The sequence below is a fragment of the Nomascus leucogenys genome, chromosome 21 (genome assembly GCF_006542625.1).
Source record: "Nomascus leucogenys isolate Asia chromosome 21, Asia_NLE_v1, whole genome shotgun sequence".
Taxonomy (NCBI): domain Eukaryota; kingdom Metazoa; phylum Chordata; class Mammalia; order Primates; family Hylobatidae; genus Nomascus; species Nomascus leucogenys.
Window position 1 is genome coordinate 49,595,745 of NC_044401.1, and position 25,701 is coordinate 49,621,445.

A 25,701-nucleotide genomic window follows, 5' to 3' on the forward strand; every position below is an offset into this window, starting at 1 on the left:
GTTGGTTGAGTGAATCAGCTAACAGGCAGAGTTCACACTCCCTCCCATTCGTGCTTCGCAACGCATCCTCCTTTGATAGTCGATAAATGGAGGCTCCAAAGGGCTTGGGTCCTTTGGCCGTTCCAGCATCAGGTCCTAAGTGGAGTGTGCCCTGGGGTTTCTGCTCCCTGTTCAGCGAATCAGCATAGGCGAACAGCCCTCTAGAGCATTCTCTGTTGGTTGCAGATGAAGAAATCTCCGGTTTAGGTCCCAAGGGGAGCAGGCTTTTAAACTCAAGCAAGGTTATTTTACCAACTTTGAGGCCAAAGTACACCCGTAAAAACTGTTTTAAAAATCTGGGCCTTACCCTTAGAGATTCAGCTGAGGGGCTGGGGCAAAAAAGGCTCATTCTAGTGCCTACCAATGTTTAAGGGCGAAGTGCGCGATTCCTGGAAGTCCTCCTGACTTCCATTTCTTCAGTGTTCCTCCGTTTTTGCCTCGCACTGTGTGGCAGCTGGCAGGACTGTGAAGTAGAGTGGAGTTTCCTGGTTTCCCGCCTTCCATGACCCTGTGCCCTAGACTCAGCGCGGCGGGAACCTTCCCGCCAGCCCTGAAGCACGCGGGGGGCGGGGAGGAAGGTTAACCCCGCCGGGGAACGGCCAATATGGAAGAAAGTGGAGAAGCTTGGGATCGATGCGTCCCCCAAGGCAGTCACTGTCTCCTGGGGAAAAGGGAGAAAATTCATCCCAAACCGGAGGGGAAAAGACGCCGCCTACGGAGCCTGACGGCGCCGCGGGAAAAGAGGGCCCCTGGGGGCGGGGCCTGGCGCCGGGGGCGCGGGCTGAGGCGGGGCTGACGTGAGGGGCAGTGACGCGGGCGGCCAAAGCGGAGCGGAGGGGCGGTGAGGAGAGCCTAGAGGGGCGCGCTGCCGGGGCGAGGTGAGGCGACCCGGGCGGCCGGGGTGTGGTGAGGGGAGGGGAGGGGAAAGAACGCGACGCGAGCTGACATAGGGGAGCAGAGGCCCGAGCGGACGCGAGGCGACGCGGAGAGGGCGGCCTGGGCTGAAGTGAGGCGACGCGGGGCGGCGGAGTCTGAGGGCCGGAGCGGAGGGGAGGCGACAAGGGGAGGGGCGAGGGATCGCGGCCGGTGGCTGGGGGCCACCTGCTCCCCGAGAACCGGCCCCCGCTTCGGGGAGCAGAGTCCGGAGCGGGATCCGCGGCCCACAGGTTCGCAGGTCGGGCCCAGGGACGCTGCGGATGAGCTGGCGGGAGGCGGGGATTCTGCACCCCAGCCCCGGGCCGTCCAGTGGCCGCCCTCGAGGTGAGCGGGTGCTGGCCGGCGTGGGCCGCTGACCCCAGCGGGGACTGGGGGGAAGGACGGGGAGTTGGGGGCACCGAGTCACCCGGAGGAGGCGACCCCAGCTAGCTGCGCTTGCCCTGCTTGGCTGGACCGTGAAGCCCCCTCCGCTGCGGCCTTCCTGCGCTCAGGCAGGCATTTGCAGAGCTCCTCTCGGGACTTGCCTCAGTGCCCTGCACGGAGCTGGGCAGTGGGCTCAGAGAGCGAAGCAAACGAGCATGTCCTTGTCCTTGTGGGACTTCTTGGGGAAGACTTTAGATGGTGGTCATGGAGGGGCACGGCCCTGTGGGACAGAAAGAGAAGGCGGGGACTCAAGGGAATAAGACCTAATATTTGAGATACGTAAGCCTTTTCCTTACGTTTTGTAATTTAAAGGTTGCGAGGGGCGGTGTTGAAGAATGTGTGGGCGAACATCCTGTCACTTACCTAGAGAGGTTCTCACAAGAGCTTGCGCCTACCAGGATCGGCGGGGCCAGCAGCGGCTCCCAGAATGGAGGGACCCTGATAAGTACTGCCCCTCTTACAACAAGAGTCCTCAATCCAACAGCCCAGTGCTTCTGTCTCGACTGCACTTTGAGAAGGTAACCAGCTTTGCACCATGCTAGCCCCTCGCCCAGCCTCGTGATGGTCATCTCCTATTTGGTTTGGTGTGTGCTCAGCCTCTTGGGATGACATTAAAAACCAGCCTTTACTGATATATTCTGACTTCCAGTTGAGAACCTCTCTTGGCCTCATGAAAGAAGTTTTATCAGTGGCTTCTTTTTTTTTTTTTTTTTTTTTTTTTGAGACGGAGTCTTTCTCTGTCCCCCAGGCTGGAGTGCGGTGGCGCGATCTCGGCTCACTGCAACCTCCACCTCCTGGGTTCACGCCATTCTCCTGCCTCAGCCTCCCAAGTAGCTGGGACCACAGGCGCCCACCAACATGCCCGGCTAATTTTTTTGTGTTTTTTAGTAGAGACGGGGTTTCACCGTGTTAGCCAGGATGGTCTCGACCTCCTGACCTCGTGATCCACCCGCCTCGGCCTCCCAAAGTGCTGGGATTACAGGCTTGAGCCACCGCGCCCGGCCTATCAGTGGCTTCTAACACTGATAAAGACGTATTTTTCAGCATTCTTCAGGCTCAATTTAAATGCCTTTGCTATACATGGCATACTAGCCTTAATATATGCCAAATTTATATGAGCTTTGTGTTTTAAAATAGCAGTTTTCACTGATCATCAGGGTCATTGGAGTATCTTAAAAATAATAATAAAAAATTTTAAGGCCAGGCGCCATGGCTCATGCCTGTAACCCCAGCACTTTGGGAAGCCGAGGTGGGAGGATCACTTGAGCCTAGGAGTTTGAGACCAGCCTGGGCAACATAGGGAGACCCCATCTCTACAAAAAATAAAAAAATGAGGTGGGAAGATCACTTGAGCTGGGGAGGTCAAGGCTTCATGAGCCATGGTTGTACCACTGCACTCCCACCTGGGTGACAGATCAAGACCCTGCCTAAAGAAAAAATTAAAAAAATAAAAAATTTAAGAATATTTCTATGCCCCTTACCAGGCCAGCTTAATCAGACTTTCTAGGCCTAGGACAGGCTTAAGATCAGTTAATTTAAAACACTTCTGATGTTTCTTGAACATTGAAAAGTTTTATTCTTTCTGCTTGTATTTTCAATCTTTTTGTGTTTGTCTTTTACTAAGGCTAGAAACATGTATTTGGTTTGGTTCTGAAGTTTAATTGCATTCATTGTGTTTATAGTATTTATGCCTGTAGTGTTGGAATTACCAGTCACTTACATTCATGTTTTAGTTTTTTGCGTTATCTCCTGAAAGTGTGTGTCTGTGTATGTGTGTGTAATAAAAATGCTTCGTTCTAGAAAGTAATAGTTTCTCCATGTCTTAAATATTTTAAATGACCTTGACATGTTTTTAAAAATCGTGATGGTTGGCTGGGTGCAATGGCCCATTCCTGTAATCCTAGCACTTTGGGAGGCCGAGGCGGGCGGATCACGGGTCAAGAGATCGAGACCATCGTGGCCAACATGGTGAAACCCCATCTCTACTAAAAATACAAAAATTAGCTGAGTGTGGTGGCACGCACCTGTAGTCCCAGCTACTCAGGAGGCTGAGGCAGGAGAATCGCTTGAACCTGGGAGGCGGAGGTTGTGGTAAGCTGAGATTGTGCCACTGCACTCCAGCCTGGTGACAGAGCGAGACTCCATCTCAAAAAAAAAAATGGTGATTGTTTCCTTCCTGAATTTTGACTCTATTTGATTCATAATGCCGAAATCACTTTATAAAGTTGATTATACCTCGGATACATACTCTTTAAACTTTTGTGATAATATGATAGTCAAAAAGGACTCATTTCTGCATTATAGGGAATCACATCATTTTGAAATAAAGATAACAGGCTGGGCATGGTGGCTCACGCCTGTCATCCCAGCACTTTGGGAGGCCAAGATGGGTGGATCACCTGAGCTCAGGAGTTTGAGATAAGCCTGGCCAACATGGTGAAACCCCGTCTCTACTGAAAATACAAAAATTAGCTTGGTGTGATGGCGGGTGCCTGTAATCTCAGCTACTTGGGAGGCCAAGGCAGGAGAATCGCTTGAACCCGGGAGGCGAAGGTTGGGGTGAGCCAAGATTGCGCCACTGTACTCTGGCCTGGGCAACAGAGTGAGACTCTGTCTCAAAAAGAAATAAAGATAACAAATAATGGCTGGGCGTGGTGGCTCACACCTGTAATCTCAGCACTTTGGGAGGCTGAGGTGGGGGCCGGGGGGAGGGGATCTCTTGAGGTCAGGAGTTCGAGATCAGCCTGGCCAACATGATGAAACTCTGTACTAAAAAAAAATGTGGAGGTTGCAGTGAGTCGAGAATGTGCCACTGCACTCCAGTCTGGTGACAGAGCAAGACTCAGCCTCAAAAAAAAAACAAATAATATTAATGGTCTTGGCTGAATGAAGCCATTTATATGAAATAGTTATTTTGGTGTCATTTTTAGAGGATGCATACTTCCCTATTGAAACTTTTTGTTTTAAATGAGAGGGGAATCAAAATAAAATATCCTGGAGAACCTTGAAGGGGAAAAGAGAGCATAAAACATATTTCAAAGGAAAGCATAACTTAGAGTGAGAATAGAGAGCAGGATTAAGTGTATGAGCCTGGCCAGGCCTGGTGGCTCATGCCTGTAATCCTAGCACTTTGGGGGAGGCTGAGGCCAGAGGATTGCTTGAGGCCAGGATTTCAGGACACCAGCCTGAGCAAATGAGACCCTGTTTTTAACCAAAAAAAAAAAGCCTTAGTCATTTATATGACCTCCTTAGAATTATAGAAAGTTAGCTGGAAGAAAAATTTGTTTAACAGATGTAAAGATAGAAGTATAGATAGATTATGACTTGTCCTGGGTTACCTAATCAGTGAGGGACAGAACTAGAACTGAGATCCAGACCACCGTCCCCACTCCAATGGATGCATCCTGGAACCAGGAATGGGGAAGGTGGAACCACTAGCAAATATAGCCCTCATTTGGGCCAGTGGTATGAATTTGCTGATACAGTATTTGATTTCACATCTCTAACAAGTTTTGTTAAGATTGCTATGGTTTCTTAATTTTGATAATATTTGGTATCTCATTTTTCTCAAACCTATAAATTATAAAGCAAAATTAGAACCATTTTAGCAGTTCATTCAAATCATCAACAGCTTGCATATGTATATAGACAGCAACATTTTCATTTGAAACCACAGATTTGCAAATTACTTCCTCTTTCATTTATCCACACCAGTGCTACCAGCTGTTCTGTTCAGAAGTCCAAAAGGGTAGAGGAAAGATGACTAATATTGAGCAATGGTCTTAGTATTTTGGCTTTTCAACTACTTTCTATTCGTCATTCTCACATTTGGGTTTGATTTTACAGTTGTCAAGTGTACACTCTCAATGATGATCAGTGGAATTTGTGAGAGCAGAATTCTCAACCTTGACACTATTGACAGTTTTGGCCAGGATAATTTTTTGTCGTAGGGAGCTATTCTGGGTGTTGTAGAGCGTTTAGCAACATCCTCTACCGGCTAGATGTCAGTAGCATCCTCCACAGTAGCATCCCCCAGATCAGAGCAACCAAAGGTATCTCCAGATACTGCCAGAAGTCTCCAGATGGTGGGGAGGGGTGTGTCAGAGTTGTCCCGTACTGAGAACCACAGATTTTTCATTATTGTTATCTTGCAAATTTCTGATGAAAGATCATTTAGTTGACCATTGTGTAATGTCTCATTCTCATTTATGCACTGAGCTGGGGGTCCTGCTTGGAAGACTTTTTTTTTTGGAGACAGGGACTTGCTGTGTTGCCCAGACTGGAGTGCAGCAGCGCAATCATGGCTCACTGCACCCTTGACCTCCCGGGCTCAAGTGATCCTGCTGCCTCAATCTCCCCAGCAGCTGGGATCACAGGCTTTGCCTTTTGACATTTTGAGGGGGAAGTTCTCACTATGTTGCTCAAACTGGTCTCAAGACTCTTGAGCTCAGGCCAGGTGCAGAGGCTCACACCTGTAATCTCATTACTTTGGGAGGCTGAGGCAGGTGGATCGCTTGCAGTCGGGAGTTGCAGACCAGCCTGACCAACATGGTGAAACCCTGTCTCTACTAAAAATACAAAATTAGTTGGGTGTGGTGGTGCCTTTGGGAGGCTGAGGCAGGAGAATCGCTTGAACCTGGGAGGCAGAGGTTGCAGTGAGCCAAGATCGCACCATTGCACTCCAGCCTGGGCAACAAGAGCGAAACTCCGTCTCAAAAAAGAAAAATCAACCTTGAGCTCAAGGGATCCTCCCACCTTGGCCTCCCAGAGTGCCAGGATTATAGGCTTGAGCTGCTGCACCTGGCCAGAAGGCAAATTTGATTCTGGAAGAGAAAGAGGGTTTATGAAATCTCTGTTTTCAACTGTTCTTTCTCACAAACACACATAAACAGTCCTCGTTCTTAGATTCCATATTTCCAAATTCACCTACTCACTAAAATTTATTTGTAACCCCTAAATTCATACTCACTTTGCTTTTGCAATCATTGGTGCACATACAGAGAGCTGACAAATTTGAGTAGCTTGATGTTTCCAGCTGAGGTTGATCGAGGCAGAGCTCTGCCTTCTTGTTTCATCTCTTATAAACAAGTATCTTTTTTGTAGCCAGTTTAGTGCCATGTGTGATTTCACTGTTTAAAATGACCCCAAGCATAGCGCTAAAGTGCTGGCTGGTATTCCCAAGCTAAAGAAGGCTGTGATATGTCTTATAGAGAAAATATATACATTGGATAAGTTTTAGTCAGGCGTGAGTTATAGTGCTCTTGGTCTTGAATTTAGTGTAAATGAATTAAGAGTAAGATTAAATTAGATGTCTTTAAACAGAAACACACATAAAACAAGGTCATATATTGATCAGTTGATCAAAGTGTTGTCACTAGAGGCTGTTAGAAACATAAACCTTGCATTTCCCTAAGAGCAGCAGTTCAGTACTCAAAGCAACTTTATGAAATCTAACTACTGCAAATAAAGGGAATCAACTGTTTGTGTGTATGTATATGAAAAGAGCATTGGCCGGGCGCAGTGGCTCACGTCTGTAATCCCAGCACTTTGGGAGGCTGAGGCAGGTGGATCACTTGAGGTCAGGAGTTCGAGACCAGCATAACCAACATAGTGAAACCCTGTCTCTACTAAAAATACAAAATTAGCTGGGCGTGGTGGCACATGCCTATAATCCCAGCTACTTGGGAGGCGGAGGCAGGAGAATCGCATGAACCTGGGAGGCAGAGGTTGCATTGAGCCGAGATTGTGCCATTGCACTCCAGCCTGGGCAACAGAGTGAGACTCCATCTCAAAAAAAAGAGAATTAATGGATACAGCAGGCAGGATTCTGGAAGAAGCAGGACTGGATTTTATCAGCAGCATTGTGGAGAGATTAGCTTTTAAACAAAAGGAAGCCCTTCTCCTGAGACTGCAACTACTGATGATTCCTTTTTTCAGATTCCATCCTCTCCTGACTTTCTTCATTCTACTTTTATCTTAGTAGGTACTTTTACTTGGAACTCTGCCTTTACCCTAATTTCTTCTAACAAAATTTTTTGTACCCTCAGGTTAAATCCTGTACATGATATACTCTCTAAGAAACTTTACCTTCATGGCATTAATAGTCATCTTTTTATAGACAATTTTATGATTTGTTTTTAATCCTTACCTTAGAAAAATATTATACTACAATTTGAGTGCCTACTCCGTGCCACACATTTTAACTATATTATCTTTCATTCTTGAAAATTATCCTACAAGGTAATTATTGTTTGTTCTATTTTTGGGATAAGGAAAGTTGAAGGCCCAAGAAGTTGAGACTAGTCCAACCTCCTTAAGTAGCACAGAAAGGATTTTTTTTTTTTTTTTTTCTGAGACGGAGTCTTGCTCTGTCACCCAGGCTGCAGTGCAGTGGCGCAAACTCGGCTCACTGTAAGCTCTGCCTCCCGGGTTCACGCCATTCTCCTGCCTCAGCCTCCCGAGTAGCTGGGACTATGGGCACCCGCCACCATGCCCGGCTAATTTTTTTTGTATTTTTAGTAGAGACAGGGTTTCACCATGTTAGCCAGGATGGTCTCGATCTCCTGACCTCATGATCCACCTGTCTCAGCCTCCCACAGTGCTAGGATTACAGGCGTGAGCCACCGTGTCTGGCCCAGGATTTTTTTTTTTTCCATCAGAGTCATAGAGTGCAGTGGCACAATCTCAGCTCAATGCAACCTGCACCTCCCAAGCTCAAGCGATTCTCATGCCTTAGCCTCCCGAGTAACTGGGATTACAGGCACACGCCACTACACCCAGCTAATTTTTGTATTTTTAGGAAAGATGGCGTTTTGCCATGTTGGCCAGGCTGGTCTCAAACTCCTGACCTGAGGTGATCCGCTCGCCTCAGCCTCCCAAAGTGCTGGGATTACAGGCGTGAGCCGCCATGCCTGGCTCAGAGAAGGAATTTTTGAACCAGGATCTCCTTACAAAGACCTTGCTCTTTCCTCTATACCAGAGATGGTGAGAAGGCACCATCTGTGAACCAGAAAGGGGGACCTCACCAGACACCAAATCTGCTGGCACCTTAATCCCAGCTTTCAGAACTATGAGATAAATCATATAGTATCACTCGTGCCACATTCTGTTGGTTACAAGCCCGTCCAGATTCAAGGGGAACGAACATAGAATTCCCAATTCTCAATGGGAGGAGTATCAGATTTTGCAACCATTTTTTGAAAACTGCCACAGACTTCTCACTAGTATCAGAAATTCAACACATGATCTTCATAAACCCCTTCATCAGCTGATGAAACATTTCATCAGCATTTTTTCTTCTCTGTTCAGTAGTACCATCATTATTTCACTCTTCTGGGCTTGAAAACTTAAATCATCCTTGCTTTTTTTCATCCAAATCCATTTGTACTACAATTTTTTTTTTAAATCTTTTGGCTGTCACTGTTTTTCTCACTTCCATCATCAGACCCCTGAACCATTGTGGTAACACCCCAAAATGCACTCTTTGCTCACTGGTCTCTCCCAACCTAGAGTGTACTGTGCCATGCAGAATGTGTATGTGCTGCTTAATCTGTAGATTTCATCAAATTATCAAGGGGCCCATTACTTAAAAAAAGTTTGACAACCATGCGTTGGGAGCCCCCAAGACTGCCCCCATATTTAGAGTTCATTAGAAGGGCTAAGCATATAAGGCATAGTGTGTCTAAGGTTTATTAGTAAAAGGACACAGAATAGAATCAGCAAAGGAAAAAGACACTAGTAGAAATCTGGAAAAAGTCAGGCACAGGTTTCCTTATGTTCTCCTTCCTGTGGGAGGATACTCCAAGCATGTTACTTTCTCCAGCAACGAAAAATATAGTAACGTATATGTACAGTGTTTTTGTTTTTGTTTTTTGTAGGGTTTTTTTTTGAGAGAAGGTCTTGCCCTATGGTCCAGGTTGGAGTGCAGTGGCTCAGTCACAGCTCACTAGCAGCCTCAACTTCTCAGGCTCAAGTGGTCCTCCTACCTCTGCCTTCTAAGTAGCTGGAACTACAGGTGCATGCCACCATACCAGAATAATTTTTTTTTTGGTAGAAATGGGAGTTTGCCATGTTGCCCAGGTTGGTATGTACAATGTTTATGCCCAGAGAAACCCATTAGAGACTCAGGGTCCAAGGTTTTTATTGGAGGCTGATCATGTAGGCACTCTGCCTAGCAGGTACCAAAATTTCAGACTCCCAGAAGGAAAACAGGTGTTGGCATAAACTTTATTGTTTACACAGACTAGGCAGAATAAACCATCCTTAGGAGTTGAGGAAAAGTGAGAACACTCTCAAAATCTAGTTCTGAGATGTTGAGAGCCAACCTTGTATATAGGTTTTCCTAAAAATAGCATCCTCCAGTGCTTTGAGAGACCAAGGCAGGAAAATCGCTTGAGCCTAAGAGTTCGAGACCAGGCCAGGCACAGGGGCTTATGCCTGTAATCACAGCACTTTGGGAGGCTGAGGCAGGTGGATCACAAGGTCAGGAGTTCAACACCAGCCTGGCCACTATGGTGAAACCCCGTCTTTAGTAAAAATACGAAAATTAGCCGGCGTGGTGGTGGAAGCCTATAGTCCCAGCTACTCGGAAGGCTGAGGTAAGAGAATCGCTTAAACCCAGGAGGCAGAGGTTGCAGTGAGCCAAGGTTGTGCCACTGCACTCCAGCCTAGGCAACAGAGCGAGACTCTGTCTCAAAAAAAAAAAAACAAAAAAAAATCGAGACCTGCCTGAGGAACATAGTAAGACCTCATCTCTACAAAGTTAGCTGGACATGATGGTGTGCACCTGTAGTCCCAGCTACTTGGGAGGCTGAAGCAGGAGGATCACCTGAGCCCAGGAATTCAACGTTGCAGCGAGCTATGACTGTGCCACTGCACTCTAGCCTGGGCAACAGAGCGAAACTGTCTCTAAAAAAACAAAGAAGTTTAAAGAAACTAAACCTCTTTGCATCTGCATCCCTCTACCTTATTCAAGCAGAATGTCATACGTTCTAGTAAATATGATTGCTAAAGAACTCAAGTTACCTACATCATGATAAATCATTAAATTGTTTTTGGCTGGTTGTGGTGGCTCACACCCACAATCCCAGCACTTTGGGAGGCTAAGGTGGGCAAATCAGTTGAGTCCAGGAGTTCAAGACCAGCCTGGGCAACATAGCGAAACCCCATCTCTATAAACAATACAAAAATTAGCTGGGTATGGGGGCATGTGTCTATAGTCCCAGCTACTTGGGAGGCTGAGGTGGGAGGATGGCTTGAGCCAGGAGGTAGAGGTTGCATTGAGCCAAAATAGTGCCACTGCACTCCAGCCTGGATGACAGAGCCAGACCTTATCTCAAAAAAAATTAAAAAATTGTTTTCAAGTAGATTCCCTTTTTAAAAATAATCTTGAATTCTTTATATTTCAATACTACTAAATAATGTAATAAATACATATGTTAAATTGGGTTAGAATTTCATTATGATCTCCTCACTAGATCTTCTTTCCGTGGCAGGATGCAGACTCATCTGAGCGTATCATTGCTCCCATGCGCTGGGGCTTGGTCCCTTCTTGGTTCAAAGAAAGTGATCCTTCCAAGCTGCAGTTCAATACTACTAACTGTCGTAGTGATACCATAATGGAGAAACGGTCATTTAAGGTAGGTGGCTGGTAGCTATTAGTGCCCTGTATACCTCAGAAATAAGGTTCCAAAGGGTGTTTCCATCCTAGCCTACAGAGGACAACCAAAAATAAATAAATAACATAAAAAAGAATGTTCCCAGTTGTTAATGTGAAATGCTGTTTTGTTACTACATAACAAACCATACCAGACTTAGTAGTGTGAAACAAAATGATAAACATTATCTCTCATATTCTCTGGGTTGACTGGGCTCATCTGGGCAGTTTTCACTTGGAAGTTCTCATGTTGCAATTAGATGGCAGCTGAGGCTGGATGTCCAAGATGACTTCTTCACCCACATCTGACACTTCAGCTGGGATGACTAGAACAACTAGAAGGCTTTCATATGCCTAGCTCGAGGGCGTCAGGGTAGCCAGGCTTCTGTTATGGTGACTCATTTACCCCAGAGCTCATGATCCAACAGAGCAGGACAGAAGATACAAGCCTTTGTCTTACAGCATCACTTAATCTTGGCAGTCATACAGCATTACTTATGCTGTATTCTTTTATTGTTATTGTTTAATTTTTTTTTTAAATAGAGACAAGGTCTGGCTATGTTGCCCAGGCTGGTCTCAAACTCCTGGGCTCAAGTGATCCTCTTGTCTGGGCCTCCCAAAGTGCTGGGATTACAGGTGTGAGCTACCACGCCCGGCCTACTTCTGTTGCATTCTATGGGTTATACAGAGCCAGCCCAAATTCAGTGTGGGAGGTGTCTACATAGGGTGTGAATACTGGGAAGCATGCTTCATTGGGGAGGCACCTTTGAAGACTAGCTATCACAAGTACCTATTTGTTAGAAAAGAGGTGATTGCTTTTATGTACATTATTTAATCTTTTCAACATCTGTGTGAGTTGTGACTTTCTTTATACACAAGAAAAGAGAGTGGCCAGGCGCGGTGGCTCACACCTATAATCCCAGCACTTTGGGAGGCCAAGGTGGGCGGATCACAAGGTCAGGAGATCAAGACCATCCTGGCTAACACGGTGAAACCCCATCTCTACTAAAAATACAAAAAATTAGCCAGGCATGATGGCGGGCACCTGTAGTCCCAGCTACTCAGGAAGCTGAGGCAGGAGAATGGCGTAAGTAAACCCAGGAGGTGGAGCTTGCAGTGAGCCGAGATCATACCACTGCACTCCAGCCTGGGCAACAGAGCAAGACTCTGTCTCAAAAAAAAAAAGAGAGGTACAGAGAAATTAAATAACTGTTTTAAGGTCATACATTGGCAGATCTCAGATTTTATATATGTATTTGTTTGTTTGTTTTATTTATTTTGAGATGGAGTCTCATGCTTTCACCCAGGCTGGAGTGCAGTGGCATGATCTTGGCTCACTGCCACCTCTGCCTCCAAGTTCAAGTGATTCTCGTGCTTCAGCCTCCCAAGTAGCTGGGACTACAGGTGTGCACTACCACGCCCAGCTAATTTTTATATTTTTAGTAGAGATGGGGTTTCACCTTGTTAGCCAGGCTGGTCTCGAACTCCTGACCTCAAGTGATCCCATCTCGGCCTCCCAAAGTGTTGGGATTACAGCCGTGAGCCACCCGCCTGGCCCAAACCTCAGATTTTAACTCAAGTTCTCCAAGTAATGGCAGCCTGTGAAACATAATTGTATCACTAATACCATATTTTGCTCACATTTTCCCTCAGGTGCCTCTGGGAAAGGGAAGACGCTGTGTCGTTTTAGCAGATGGATTCTATGAGTGGCAGCGATGTCAAGGAACAAACCAGAGGCAGCCATACTTCATCTATTTTCCTCAAATCAAGACAGAGAAGGTATCATTATCAGCATTCACAATATATATTTGGAAAGGCACAGGGAAACAGATTAATCCAAAGGACATTTTTTTCTTCCCTCGTATTTATTTATTTATTTTAAAATAACAACTTTGGCCCAGTGCGGTGGCTCACGCCTGTGATCCCAGCATTGTGGGAGCCCAAGACGGGCAGATTGCTTGAGCCCAGGAGTTTGAGACCAGCCTGGGCAACATGGTGAAACCCCATCTCTACAAACAATACAAAACTAGCTGGGCATGGTGGCGTGTGCCTGTAGTCCCAGCTACTCAGAAGGCTGAGGTGGGAGGATCACTTGAACCCATGAGATAGAGGCTGCAATGAGCTATGATCACACCACTGCACTGGGCGACAGAGCAAGACTCTGTCAAAATAAAATAAAGTGGGCCGGGCGCGGTGGCTCACGCTTGTAATCCCAGCACTTTGGGAGGCCGAGGCGGGCGGATCATGAGGTCAGGAGATCGAGACCACGGTGAAACCCCGTCTCTACTAAAAATACAAAAAAATTAGCCGGGCATGGTGGCAGGCGCCTGTAGTCCCAGCTACTCGGAGAGGTTGAGGCAGGAGAATGGTGTGAACCCGGGAGGTGGAGCTTGCAGTGAGCCAAGATCGCGCCACTGCACTCCAGCCTGGGTGACAGAGCGAGACTCCGTCTCAAAAAAAAAAAAAAAAAAAAAAAAAAAAAAACACTTCATTGTCTCTGGCTCTCATAGTTTCTTTTGAGAAGTCTAGTGTGTAACTGTCTTTTTTCTTTTGTATGTAATGCATAAATGTGTGCTGCTCTCACCACCTTCCCCTCCACCTCCCTCCACCCCTGCTTTTAAGATTTTCTCTTAAGGCAGCTGTTTGAATACATCGTGTGTATGTGTTTTGGCCTATTCTCTTTGCTGCTTGGATCTGCAGTTTGATATCTTTCATAATTTATGGAAACTTTTTGGCTTTTTCCTCTTCAAATATTTCTTCGGCCCCATTTTCTCTTTTTGGGATTCTAATGACATGTGTTAGATGATTTAATTGTCCCATCGTTCTTGGATATTCTCTCCATTTTTCTTTCTTTTTTTCTCTGTTTCAGTTTGGATACTTTTCACTGACCTTTTTTTTTTTGAGATGAAGTCTCGCTCTGTCATCCAAGCTGGAGTACAGTGGTGCAATCTTGGCTCACTGCAACCCCTACTTCCCAGGTTCAAACAATGCTGCCTTAGCCTCCCAAGTAGCTGGGATTACAGGCATGCACCACCATGCCCAGCTAAATTTTTTTGTATTTTTAGTAGAGACGGGGTTTGATCATGTTGGCCAGGCGGGTCTTTAACGCCTGACCTCAAGTGATCTGCCTGCCTCGGCCTCCCAGAGTGTTGGGATTACAGGCATGAGCCACTGCGCCTGGCCATTATTGACCTATCTTTAAGTTCACTGAGTCTTTCATATAGTTTCTATCTCTCTGCTAAAATTCCTTATCTGTTCATGTATGTTGTCCACCTTTTCCACAAGAGTCTTTGACATTAATTTTACTTACTTCAAGTTCTCTGATAATTTCAGCATCTGGGAAATGTAATCTCTTGAATCTGGTTCTATTAATTTCTGTATCTCTTGGTGGTTGATTGCTTTAGCTTTTTTTGTGTGTCTTGTAATTTTTTATTGTTGCCAGAGATGATATGTAGGACAGAGACTGAGATTAATAATACTTACGTCTGGAAATTCTTCTATTAGGCCATTAATATATGGGGTTAAGTCAGTCTTGTCAGGAATTGAACTGGGTTTCGGCTTTGTTCTCATTACAGTGCCTTTGTTTTTGTTTTCGTTTTTGAGACAGAGTCTTGCTGTTTTGCCTAGGCTGGAGTGCAGTGGCGTGATCTCGGCTCACTGCAAGCTCCACCTCAGCCTCCCGAATAGCTGGGACTACAGGCACCCACCACCACGTCCAGCTAATTTTTTGTATTTTTAGTAGAGACGGGGTTTCACCGTGTTAGCCAGGATGGTCTCGATCTCCTGACCTCGTGATGCACCCGCCTCGGCCTCCCAAAGTGCTGGGATTACAGGCATGAGCCACCACGCCTAGCCTACAGAGCCTTTGTTTAACCACAGGCTTTCAAGTGCTCTGGTGTTATCCAGTGTTTAGGGTAAGGATTGACTTTCCCAAGGGTTTCTCAGCAGCCCTACTCTCTTCAGTTGTTGGATTTTCCTGTGAGCCTGTGCCTTAGACATGGTCTTTCTTGTGCCCTTTTCCCTCTTCCAGAAGTAGACTGCTTCTGCTTGTCACTTAATATTTGTCGTCTAAACAGGGGTGGAGGCAGTTCTCCGTTCAGTCTGTCTTAAGCAGATGTGGCTCTCTGACTCAGTCTTCCCCAGGGCGTAGGGGGCTTTTTCTTTTTCTCCTTCCCCAGCCTCCGTGGGTCTTTACCTGATTTCTAGGCGTGAAAGGGATTATTATTACCCTTTCCCTGGCAGCTTAAGACTTTTGCTCCTTAGGGGAAAAGTGATTAGGTGAGGCAGAGGAGCTTGCCTTTAAGGTATGCAATAGTGAGGATGGCTTCCTCCAGGCTCCTGCCCTGTCCCCCCAAGTCTTTTTCGAGCACTGGCAAAGTCCAAGGAGAAGAGCCTGTGAGCTGGTGCAAACTCCTCTGAGGTTTGCAGCTCCTAGAGATTCTGTACTATCCTGCTAGCCTGTACGCTGCTTGTAGAAATGTGATAATAACATTATCTGAATTCTTAACCTGGTTATATGAAGGCTTGTGTCTTCCTCCTGTTGCTGCCAATAAGCCAGTACGTGTGTCCCATTGCCCCCTGGAGGACCTTGTCTTTTCTTAAATTTCAGGGAAATTGATCGACCTTACCTCTCTGATGAGTTTAAGAAAAGTTATAATTTTGCATATTATCCAGCTTTTTTCTTATTGTTAGAAGTGATGTTCTTTCCAGCTTTCTACATTTTAGGCCTTGAATTGAATTTTGAATGGCAAGTAGGAATTGGCATGAAATTCGATTCAATTAAGAAAGGGTGGGAAGGACATTTTGGGCAGAGGAAGGTTGCTTCAGCAAGACACAGGAGCATGAAATTGCATGAGAGCTTCATTTACCAACAGCTGGTTTGGGTTCAAATTAGCAATGTAAGTAATAGCTAGAATGGTGGGCCAGTTCACGGAAGGCCTAAATGTCCAGTGAAGGTGTTAAATTCTGAAAGTATTAAGGAGCCATGAATCTATAGCTTCAGTTGGCATTTGCCACCAACCTTCTTTCCTTTGGTGACAGAGGGGTTAATAAGACATGGGCTGAATTACTTTTAAAATGATTTCCATGCTATCGAGTCTGAAGTAGTACCCAACCTGCATGTAGAAGAAGTCTGCTGAGTGCATCTAATCTGCCCATATATTTTGCTTCCAGTCAGGTAGCATTGGTGCTGCAGATAGTCCTGAGAACTGGGAGAAAGTCTGGGACAACTGGAGGCTGCTGACAATGGCTGGGATCTTTGACTGCTGGGAGCCCCCAGAGGGAGGAGATGTCCTGTATTCCTATACCATCATCACAGTGGATTCCTGCAAAGGCTTGAGTGACATCCACCACAGGCAAGTCATACTTCTTACCCCTGGATCCAAAAGGATCCAAAGGATCGTTTGTCCTCTGCTTTTAGGTAGATTTAGAGAGTAGGAAACCAAGTCGTTTTACAAGGTAAAGTTACAATCAGTTTGACTCTAACATGACATACATTCCTAAAAATCACTGTACTATGCAAAAGGATAGAATAAAAACCAAATAACTTAGGGGAAAAGTGGGATTAAGGAGACAACACTTAAAATGTTGTCAGTGACACATTAAAAAAATAATGGAAACCTAATAAAACAGTAGCACTGTTTTATTCATGTTAGGTGGTTAAGAAATAACTAAATACTACAGGCTGAGCACGGTGGCTCATGCTTGTAATCTCAGCACTTTGGGAGGCTGAGGTGGGCGGATCACGAGGTCAGGAGATCGAGACCATCCTGGCTAACACGGTGAAACCCCATCTCTATTAAAAATACAACAACTAAATTAGCTGGGCGTGGTGGCGGGCGCCTGTAGTCCCAGCTACACGGGAGGCTGAGGCAAGAGAATGGCGTGAACCTGGGAGGTGGAGCTTGCAGTGAGCCAAGATCGTGCCACTGCACCCCAGCCTGGGCGACAGAGTGCGATTCCATCTCAATAAATAAAAAAAAAAATAACATACATACATACATACGTACATACTGTAGTAAATATGGCACTTTACCTCGACAAGACCTGAAGTTTGCTTGTTGCTTGTGGAAGTGGGTGTTGGAAGAAATGCATCTCATGAGTTATTGTGAAGTTGTGGAAGGAAGGTTATGTAAAATTTTTTATCTTTTGCAGTCTTAAATCCTGGGGCACAGTTTTCCTCCTATGAACGTATTTCCTTTGAGGCATGCTATTTAATTAAAATTGAATATTTGATTCAATGTATAGCCTTCTTCAATTAACTTCTGTATCACTGCTAGAAATTCTTTAGCGGCATTTTCTTTTTTTTTTTTTGAGATGGAGTCTCGCTCTGTCGCCCAGGCTGGAGTGCAGTGGCGCGATCTCGGCTCACTGCAAGCTCCGCCTTCCGGGTTTACGCCATTCTCCTGCCTCAGCCTCTCCGAGTAGCTGGGACTACAGGCGCCCGCCACCACGCCCGGCTAATTTTTTGTATTTTTAGTAGAGACGGGGTTTCACCGTGGTCTCGATCTCCTGACCTCGTGATCCGCCCGCCTCGGCCTCCCAAAGTGCTGGGATTACAAGCGTGAGCCACCGGCGCCCTGCCTCGGAGTACTTCTTGAAGTTGTTCCAGCCATGGTCATTTTTTTTTTTTTTTTTGTAGCATCATCACTGATGTGGACTCCTTGATATCCTTTGCTCAGGAAATAATCACATGTTCTCATTTTTCTTCCAGGATCCTTTACTATTTCAAGCTTCTTTTCAATATTTAAAATGTTTCCATTCACATGCACTGCCTACCATGTTTTGAGCCAGGAAGCTTAGACATGTTTGAGAGGTTAAATGTGTATCTTTTCATACATATAGAAAAATTCAGAAAGGCAAAAGAAGAGCAAAACACAATTTTGTAAAATAGTATGCAGTGAGCCAAAGTAGCAGTCAGTGTTTGAGATGGGTGCATTTTGTGTATGTCTACAAGGCTCAGTTCATCTGGGTGCAGTTTTCTGTGTTCACCTTGTGTTTCTCACAGATGAAACTGTGCATAAGCAAACACAAAATTTGCATTGTGCTCCAATTGCTCTCTAATATATCAGTGGCATTGGAACAGATTTGTATTTTAAACATAAGCATTGGCAGAACTGACTATACTTGTATTCTACCTTTATAATTTCTGCCAGAGCTGAGTACTCCTTGAAGTGATTTTTTGGAGTTCTCCTGAAAAGAATGCAGTGTGACACCTGTCAGGATTACCTGCTTTAGCCTTGTCCTAGGCTATATCTGTGAAAATATGCTTTCATGTGGCCAGGCGCAGTGGCTCATGCCTGTAATCCCACCACTTTGGGAGGCCAAGGCGGGTGGATCACGAGGTCAGGAGATCAAGACCATCCTGGCGGACACTGTGAAACCCCATCTCTACTAAAAAGACAAAAAAATGGCCGGGCACGGTGGCTCACGCCTGTAATCCCAGCACTTTGGGAGGCTGAGGTGGGCGGATCGTGAGGTCAGGAGATCGAGACCATCCTGGCTAACAGGGTGAAACTCTGTCTCTACTAAAAAATACAAAAATTAGCCGGATGTGGTGGCGGCCGCCTGTAGTCCCAGCTACTTGGTAGGCTGAGGCAGGAGAATGGCGTGAACCCAGGAGGTGGAGCTTGCAATGAGCTGAGATCATGCCATTGAACTCCAGCCTGGGTGACAGAGCGAGACTCCATCTCAAAAAAAAAAAAAAAAAAAAAAAGAGCCAGGCATGGTGGTGGGCGCCTGTAGTCCCAGCTACTCAGGAGGCTGAGGCAGGAGAATGGCATGAACCCGGGGGGTGGAGCTTGCAGTGAGTGGAGATTGCACCACTGCACTCCAGCCTGGGCAACAGAGCAAGACTCTGTCTCAAAAAAGAAAAAAAAAGAAAATATGCTTTCATGTGATGTAGTTCTCTTTTAGTAATTAACCTTTAAAAATTATATTTTATTTAATCTAAATCACCATTCATTTAAAAATGTACCATTATTTTATACGTTACAGTATTTAACATTATTTTATATGTTATATATATATTTAGGAGACAAATGAACATTTCTCTGTATCTGAATCAACTGTACCACCCAAAAAGTGTGTGCCACACTTTGCATTGGCCTGGGACATAAAACTGGAAGCTAAACCTAGTATATTTTCCTTACATCCTCTGGGTACCAGGAGTCATGTTTGACAGCTTCTCTGCTTTTCTGACACATAGCTTCCTTTTGTTCACAATTTTCTTACTGTAAGTCTTTCAGAGGTGGTGAGGCTTGAGATTGCTGTTGATAGACAAGTTTTCAAGATCTATTTTCCCTTCATTCTAGGCTGGGGTGTCATAGAAAGTTTACCAATTTACTAGAGTGGACACTGGAGTACACTAGACCAGTCAGTACTCTTCACTGTCTTTGCCATGAAACTTTATAACATGGCTCTCCAGGTGTTGAATCTGGTGCCGTCTCACCCTGTGCTCAGGGAACACATGGCAGCAATCAGCATGTGAGGTGCAGAGGGAGGGCAAGCTCCCCTTGTGATATTTGAGGTATCAGCTGACTCAAGTCTCTCTCCCTTCTCTCTTTATTCTCACGCCCCCTCTCCCAACCATTGTCTTGACTTCCCTGGCCAGGATGCCTGCCATATTAGATGGAGAGGAGGCAATTTCTAAATGGCTTGACTTTGGTGAAGTCTCAACTCAGGAAGCTCTGAAATTAATCCACCCGACAGAGAACATCACCTTCCATGCAGTCTCTTCTGTGGTGAACAACTCGCGAAACAACACTCCTGAGTGTCTGGCTCCTGTCAACTTGGTGGTCAAAAAGGTAGGGGCCTGTGACTGGTACAGTCCTTTTTGAGCTTTCTGTCTTCTGTCAGTGTTCCCTTTCTTTTAGGATGTGGCCTTTTATGATCAGCCCTTTAATTTGGACCATCAAAAGCTCTCATACTCCTTGTACACAGCAAGGTAGTGTAGAGCAGCAATTCTCAAACCTGGCTGTGACTCAGAGTCCCCAGGAGAAGAACTCTTTCAAAATGTAAATGCTAGACCCTATCCAGACATCCTGAATCAACATTTAGAGCTAGGCTTGTGCTTTTGTATAATTAAGAAGCTTCAGGCTGGGCGCGGCGGCTCACACCTGTAATCCCAGCACCTTGGGAGGCCGAGGCAAGTGGATCACGAGGTCAAGAGATCGAGACCATCCTGGCCAATATGGTGAAACCCCGTCTCTACTAAAAATACAAAAATTAGCTGGGTGTGGTGGCCCGTGCCTGTAATCCCAGCTACTTGGGCGGCTGAGGCAGGAGAATCACTTGAACCTTGGGAGGCCGAGGCAAGTGGATCACGAGGTCAAGAGATTGAGACCATCCTGGCCAATATGGTGAAACCCCGTCTCTACTAAAAATACAAAAATTAGCTGGGTGTGGTGGCCTGTGCCTGTAATCCCAGCTACTTGGGCGGCTGAGGCAGGAGAATCACTTGAACCCAGGAGGTGGAGGTTGCAGTGAGCCGAGATCGGGTCACTGCACTCCAGCTTGGTGACAGGGCAAGACGGCGTTTCAAAAAAAAAAAAAAAAGAAGCTTCAGCTGGGTGCAGTGGCTCATGCCTGTAATCCCAGCAATTAGAAGGCAGAGGGGAGGGTAGCTTTACCTGGGGAGTTCCAGACCTGCCTGGGCAATATAGTGAGACCCTATTCCCCACAAAAAGGAAAAAAAAAAAAAAGAAGCTTCTTTGATGAGTCTGATAAACCACGTTTGAGGACTCCTAATTTAGACAGTGATGGTGAGAAAGACAAAGGAGCCCTTGACCATATTGTTTCTCCGTCCCCAACCGTGATTTTTGGTGTCTCTTTTCTGTACCTTTGCTTTCCGAACTACAAGTTGCAGGAGCTCCAGTCCTTAGTCTCCTTCAGGAGGATTTGAGAGCATTCCTACCGTGAACCTTAACTTCTTAGAATCAGCAAGGATCCAGAGGGTGTATTTTAGGAAGGGAAGGCGAACAAGCAGAAGGCCTGCAGTGGGGAGAGAAGTTCCAGAGCAAAAAGCTGGCCCCCACTGACATTTGGGGGTAAGGATTTAGGAGTAGTAATTGTTTTTAGGTGGCATGGAGGGACTTAAAATAGGACATACTTGGAATGTTCCAAGAATAGACATTTTAGAATGCCGTGTTAAGGACGATTGTAAGAACAGCTGTCCCCCTCTCTATTTTTCTTTTTTTTTTTTTTTTTTTTTTTTTTTTTTTTGAGACAGAGTCTCGCTGTCTCCCAGGCTGGAGTGCAGTGGCGCGGTTTCGGCTCACTGCAGGCTCCGCCCCCCGGGGGTTCCCGCCATTCTCCTGCCTCAGCCTCCGGAGTAGCTGGGACTACAGGCGCTCGCCACGTCGCCCGGCTAATTTTTTTGTATTTTTAGTAGAGACGGGGTTTCACTGTGTTAGCCAGGATGGTCTCGATCTCCTGACCTCGTGATCCGCCCGCCTCGGCCTCCCAGAGTGCTGGGATTACAGGCTTGAGCCACCGTGCCCGGCCTACCCCCTCTCTATTTTTCTTAAAGTTTTTTCCATACCCACAGTCAGTGTCATCTTTTTTTTTTCTTTTGTCTTGATTCTGATAAATTCCTGCAACCGTGGCACTTTTTAAAAATTAGATAACACTAAAACTAATTCTATATACAGGTTGAATATCCCTATCCAAAATGCTTGGGAACAGAAGTGTTTTAGATTTTGAATTTTTTCAAATTTTGGAATATTTGCATTATATACTTCCTAGCCGAATATCTTAAATCTGAAATGTACCAACAAGCATTTCCTTTCAAAGTCATGTAAGCATTCAAAAAGTTTAGGATGTTGGAGTATTTTAGATCTTGGATTTTCAGGGTTAGGATGCTCAACCTGTGTTCATTTTGAACTAGACCTGCCCATTTCTTCCATGGTCTTTTCTTTTTCTTTTTCCTTTTTAGAGACAGGGTCATGCTCTGTTGCCCAGGTTAGACTGCAGTGGCATGATCATAGTTCACTGCAGCCTCGAACTCCTGGGCTCAAATGATCCTTCCACCTCAGCCTCCCAGGTAGCTGGGACTACAAGCATACACCACCATGCCTGCCTCATTTTTTTTATTTTTTATAGAGATGGGGGTCTTCCCTAGGCTGGTCTCAAACTCCTGGGCTCAAGCGATCTTCCTACCTCGGCCTCCCAAAGTGCTGGGATTACAGGCATGCACCACTGTACCTAACCCTGCCATGGTGTTTACTCCAAAAGATGTCACATTCTGGAGAGGTGGCATTGTGCTAATTCAGAACCTTTCAGTTCAGGGTTGGGGTGTGATGTAAAGGAAGCAGAAGGGAGTAGTGACAGTCAAGAAGAGGTTGTACAGATTGTCTGCACAAAGAGGAAACAATTTAGCCTTATCACAGTGGCTGTTAGAAATTCTTCTATATCTCTCCAGTCTCGTTTTCCAACACTCCCCCCGGGTCATGCTGAATTACATTCTTTCCCCTGAGAATGCTTCATTCTCTGCACATTTGGAATGCCTTTCAGCTCTCTTCTCTGGCTGGTCCCACACAATCCTCTGTGAAACCTTCTCTAAGAGCTACTTTCCTGCCCCTTAGAGCACACTCCTCTCTTTCCACTCTTGACTGGTGGGCCCCAGCTGGCCCTTAGTAACATTTTCCAAGCCTGGGTAAGTACCTAATTCCTCCTCCCGTTTGTTCCCTTGGACTTGGCCTTTTCCCAAAAGCTTGAGCTGTGTGGTTTGAGCTTTTTCCTCTTTCTCGTAGGAGCTCAAGGCAAGTGGCAGTAGCCAGAGGATGTTGCAGTGGCTGGCCACAAACTCACCCAAAAAGGAAGACTCAAAAACACCTCAAAAGGAAGAGTCAGATGTTCCCCAGTGGTCCAGTCAGTTCCTGCAGAAGAGTCCACTCCCCACCAAGAGAGGCACTGCAGGACTCCTAGAGCAATGGCTGAAGCGGGAGAAGGAGGAGGAACCTGTGGCCAAGCGTCCTTACAGCCAGTGACACAGGACTTTCAGAGACCAAGGCCAGGGTCTGCTGCACTGCTGTTCTGATAATAGGTTCTTACATTGTATGTATGTGTGTTTGCTTTGGGAGGAGGTGGCACTGTGTTAGTTGACAGTTGTGGGCTCATGGGGAAGTAGTCTTTTTCGCCAGGAGTAGGAGCCCCTAGTGGGGCTGGTGGACAGCTTTGGAAGAGGTGTCCTGCTGCTGTCACCAGCCATGTGGGCTCCATAGGGGCACTGTGCCTGCTGCCCTTTCCTGGCAGGGCTGGTGGAGTCTTCCCTCAAAGCATGCCTTACCCAGCTGGGAAGTCTGCCCTGATCTGGTACTCCTCGTAGTAAGCTGTTTTCTGCTCAGCCACTGGGCTCTTTCAGTTTTTTAGAATAAGTTCTTAAAATTTATTTTTTTCCATTATAAATTATATTTGGTAAACTTCTGCCTACATTTTGGAAAATGATGCTGGTGGGGAAAGTTCTAGATCTTACTTGGTTTCTTCTAGAATCAGTCCTCAGGAATGGATTTTCTCACAAATGGGACATGGGGGCTTTCTGAGGAAATAACTACAAGTCTTGGTGGTGGGCTCCTTATTGTTTCTTTTTCTTTCATTCTTAATACTTGGAAGTTGTCTGAATCGTTTAGCTTCAAACCAGCCTGAGTTTTGGGTGCTTGCCGTAGCAGAACCTGTCCTTCCCACAGGTGGGAAGGAAAGGACCAGTTTCTCGCAGTGTGGGGCCACTCCTCTTTCTAACATCCAGAAGGGAGGCATTCACAAAAGCTGTCCCAAGCAGCTGGAAGAAAACAGCTTCCGAAATGACCAGGAGGACTCGGCGGCGCCGAGCCCAGAACGCTCCTGGCGCAGCACCGTTGGCCGATTGCTGCTGGTGGGGGCGGGGGTGCAGGCCCCAGTCTCTATGCAAATCAGGGATCAGAAGATCGGAATTTTCACCAATCAGCGGGAAGCCTCGGCCCTATAACTGCTAATGGGAGACAGCAGTGCCAAGCCACAGGCTTTTCCCCTGGTTTCGGGAGGGGTGGGGAGCCGGGTGGGGCTCCCGCCCTGACCCTTTCCCGAGGCCCGCCCTCTCCGCCTTTTCTCTAAATTCCTCTTTTGAGTGCCCTCCTTTCCGGTTGAGAGGCGCGGAGGCGGGGGTTGGCCCGTAGTTATACACTCAGTCACCCTGCACTGTGAAGGCGGGGGCCTCCCTTGTGGACTGATGTGCGTGGGATTTGGTTGTTTTATTAAGAGATTTAAAAAATTCAGATGACTTACTAGTATGACTTTTGTCATATTTGCTTCCAGGTTAATAAATGACAAAAATGAAATTCCCTTTGTTTTTCATTATCATCTCCCCACTGTTTCTCATGGTTGCAAATTAGTTTGGTGAGGTCTTTTCATTTTAACATGAAAGAATATAATGCCTGCAGGGGCTTGTTTCCTTTTCATTCAGGTTTTTATACTTTCATATAAATATGATGTTAGAAGCACATCCTGGCTGGGCGAGGTGGCTCACTCCTGTAATCCTAGCACTTTGGGAGGCCAAGGCAGGTGGATCACCTGAGGCCAGGAGTTCAAGACCAGCCTGGCCAACATGGTGAAACCCTGTCTCTACTAAAATACAAAAATTAGCCTGTAATCCCAGCTACTTGGGAGACTGAGATAAGAGAATCGCTTGAACCCGGGAGACGGTGGTTGTAGTGAGCCAAGATCACGCCACTGCACTCCAGCCTGGGCAGCTGAGTGAGACTCTGTCTCAGGAAAAAAAAACAAAAAACAACAAATCCTTATGTCTGAGAGCATACAGTATCATTTTATGAGTTTCAGGTTTACATAAATGGTATCATCTTGGGCATTCTGCAACTTCTTTTTCTCTAAGTCATCAGCTTTACTAGGTATTGCCAAATTGCTCTCCAAATTTTCACATATTTCAGGGGCATAAGAATCTTCATTTTCCCACCTTGCCAACATTTAATCCTGCTTACTAGAGCAATGGAGCATCTTCCTGTGTCTTGTTCTTAGTCAAATCTGGACCAAACAGGGTAGCTCCCACCTGCCTGTCTGGGTGTGGCCAGCTGGAGCCAGGCCCTCTACCATTCTCTGGAGCAGGTGGGGGCAGGCCTAGGATGTGGCCATCTGGCCCCTCTGCTTGGCTCCCAGATAGCAGTCCTTCCCACCTCCCTCCCTTTCACCCTGTAGCAGTGACCAGGCTTGGCTCTAAGTCTTAAGGGTATGCTTCCCTGCACTGTAGCCTTAGAGGAGGCAGAGGGTCCCTGGGATTTCTGGTCCTAATGGATACAGGTGCCTGCCCCTCAGTCCTGTCTGCAATACATCTTGATCCATTTTCTCATGCAAGGCTTGTATGCCTAAAGCCGAACCCTGCTTTGTATAGAGGTGGAAGCAGACCCAGGCAAGCGCATATGGCTTGATATAGGTAAGTTAAGGACAAGTCCATGGGACTCCTGGCTTGGGAGGAGTGTATCAGCTTGGGGAAGTTGGATGAGATCTTGCTTGTTGCCAAGAAGAGTCTGGAGGGTGGGTGTCGTGGGGGGAACCAGAGGCAGTAAGGGAGGCCTCAGACTCCTGGATTCCTACCTGGGCCTTTAGGAGCTCCTCATTCTTACCTGGGCCTCTTTCTTCTCAACCAGAGTGAGGAACAAGTGATG

The 25,701-nt window shown here is 46.3% G+C and overlaps 1 protein-coding gene across 1 annotated transcript; it reads left to right on the plus strand.

Moving 5' to 3' along the window:
- Positions 1–836: 836 nt before the first annotated feature.
- HMCES (5-hydroxymethylcytosine binding, ES cell specific) lies at positions 837–24,363 on the plus strand. Its single transcript, XM_003279917.4, has 7 exons — positions 837–917; positions 1,711–1,916; positions 10,893–11,036; positions 12,707–12,832; positions 16,226–16,407; positions 19,665–19,857; positions 22,804–24,363. Exons 2-7 carry the CDS (start codon positions 1,734–1,736, stop codon positions 23,038–23,040), a joined length of 1,065 nt encoding a protein of 354 aa, XP_003279965.1. The 5' UTR covers positions 837–917; positions 1,711–1,733; the 3' UTR covers positions 23,041–24,363.
- The last annotated feature ends 1,338 nt before the right edge of the window (positions 24,364–25,701 follow it).

Coding starts and splice junctions, on each gene's coding strand:
- HMCES (XM_003279917.4), top strand. CDS start 1,734: ATGTGTGGGCGAACATCCTGTCACTTACCTAGAGAGGTTCTCACAAGA. Junction 1,917..10,892: donor CTCGACTGCACTTTGAGAAG/GTAACCAGCTTT, acceptor TTTCCGTGGCAG/GATGCAGACTCATCTGAGCG. Junction 16,408..19,664: donor TTGAGTGACATCCACCACAG/GCAAGTCATACT, acceptor TTCCCTGGCCAG/GATGCCTGCCATATTAGATG.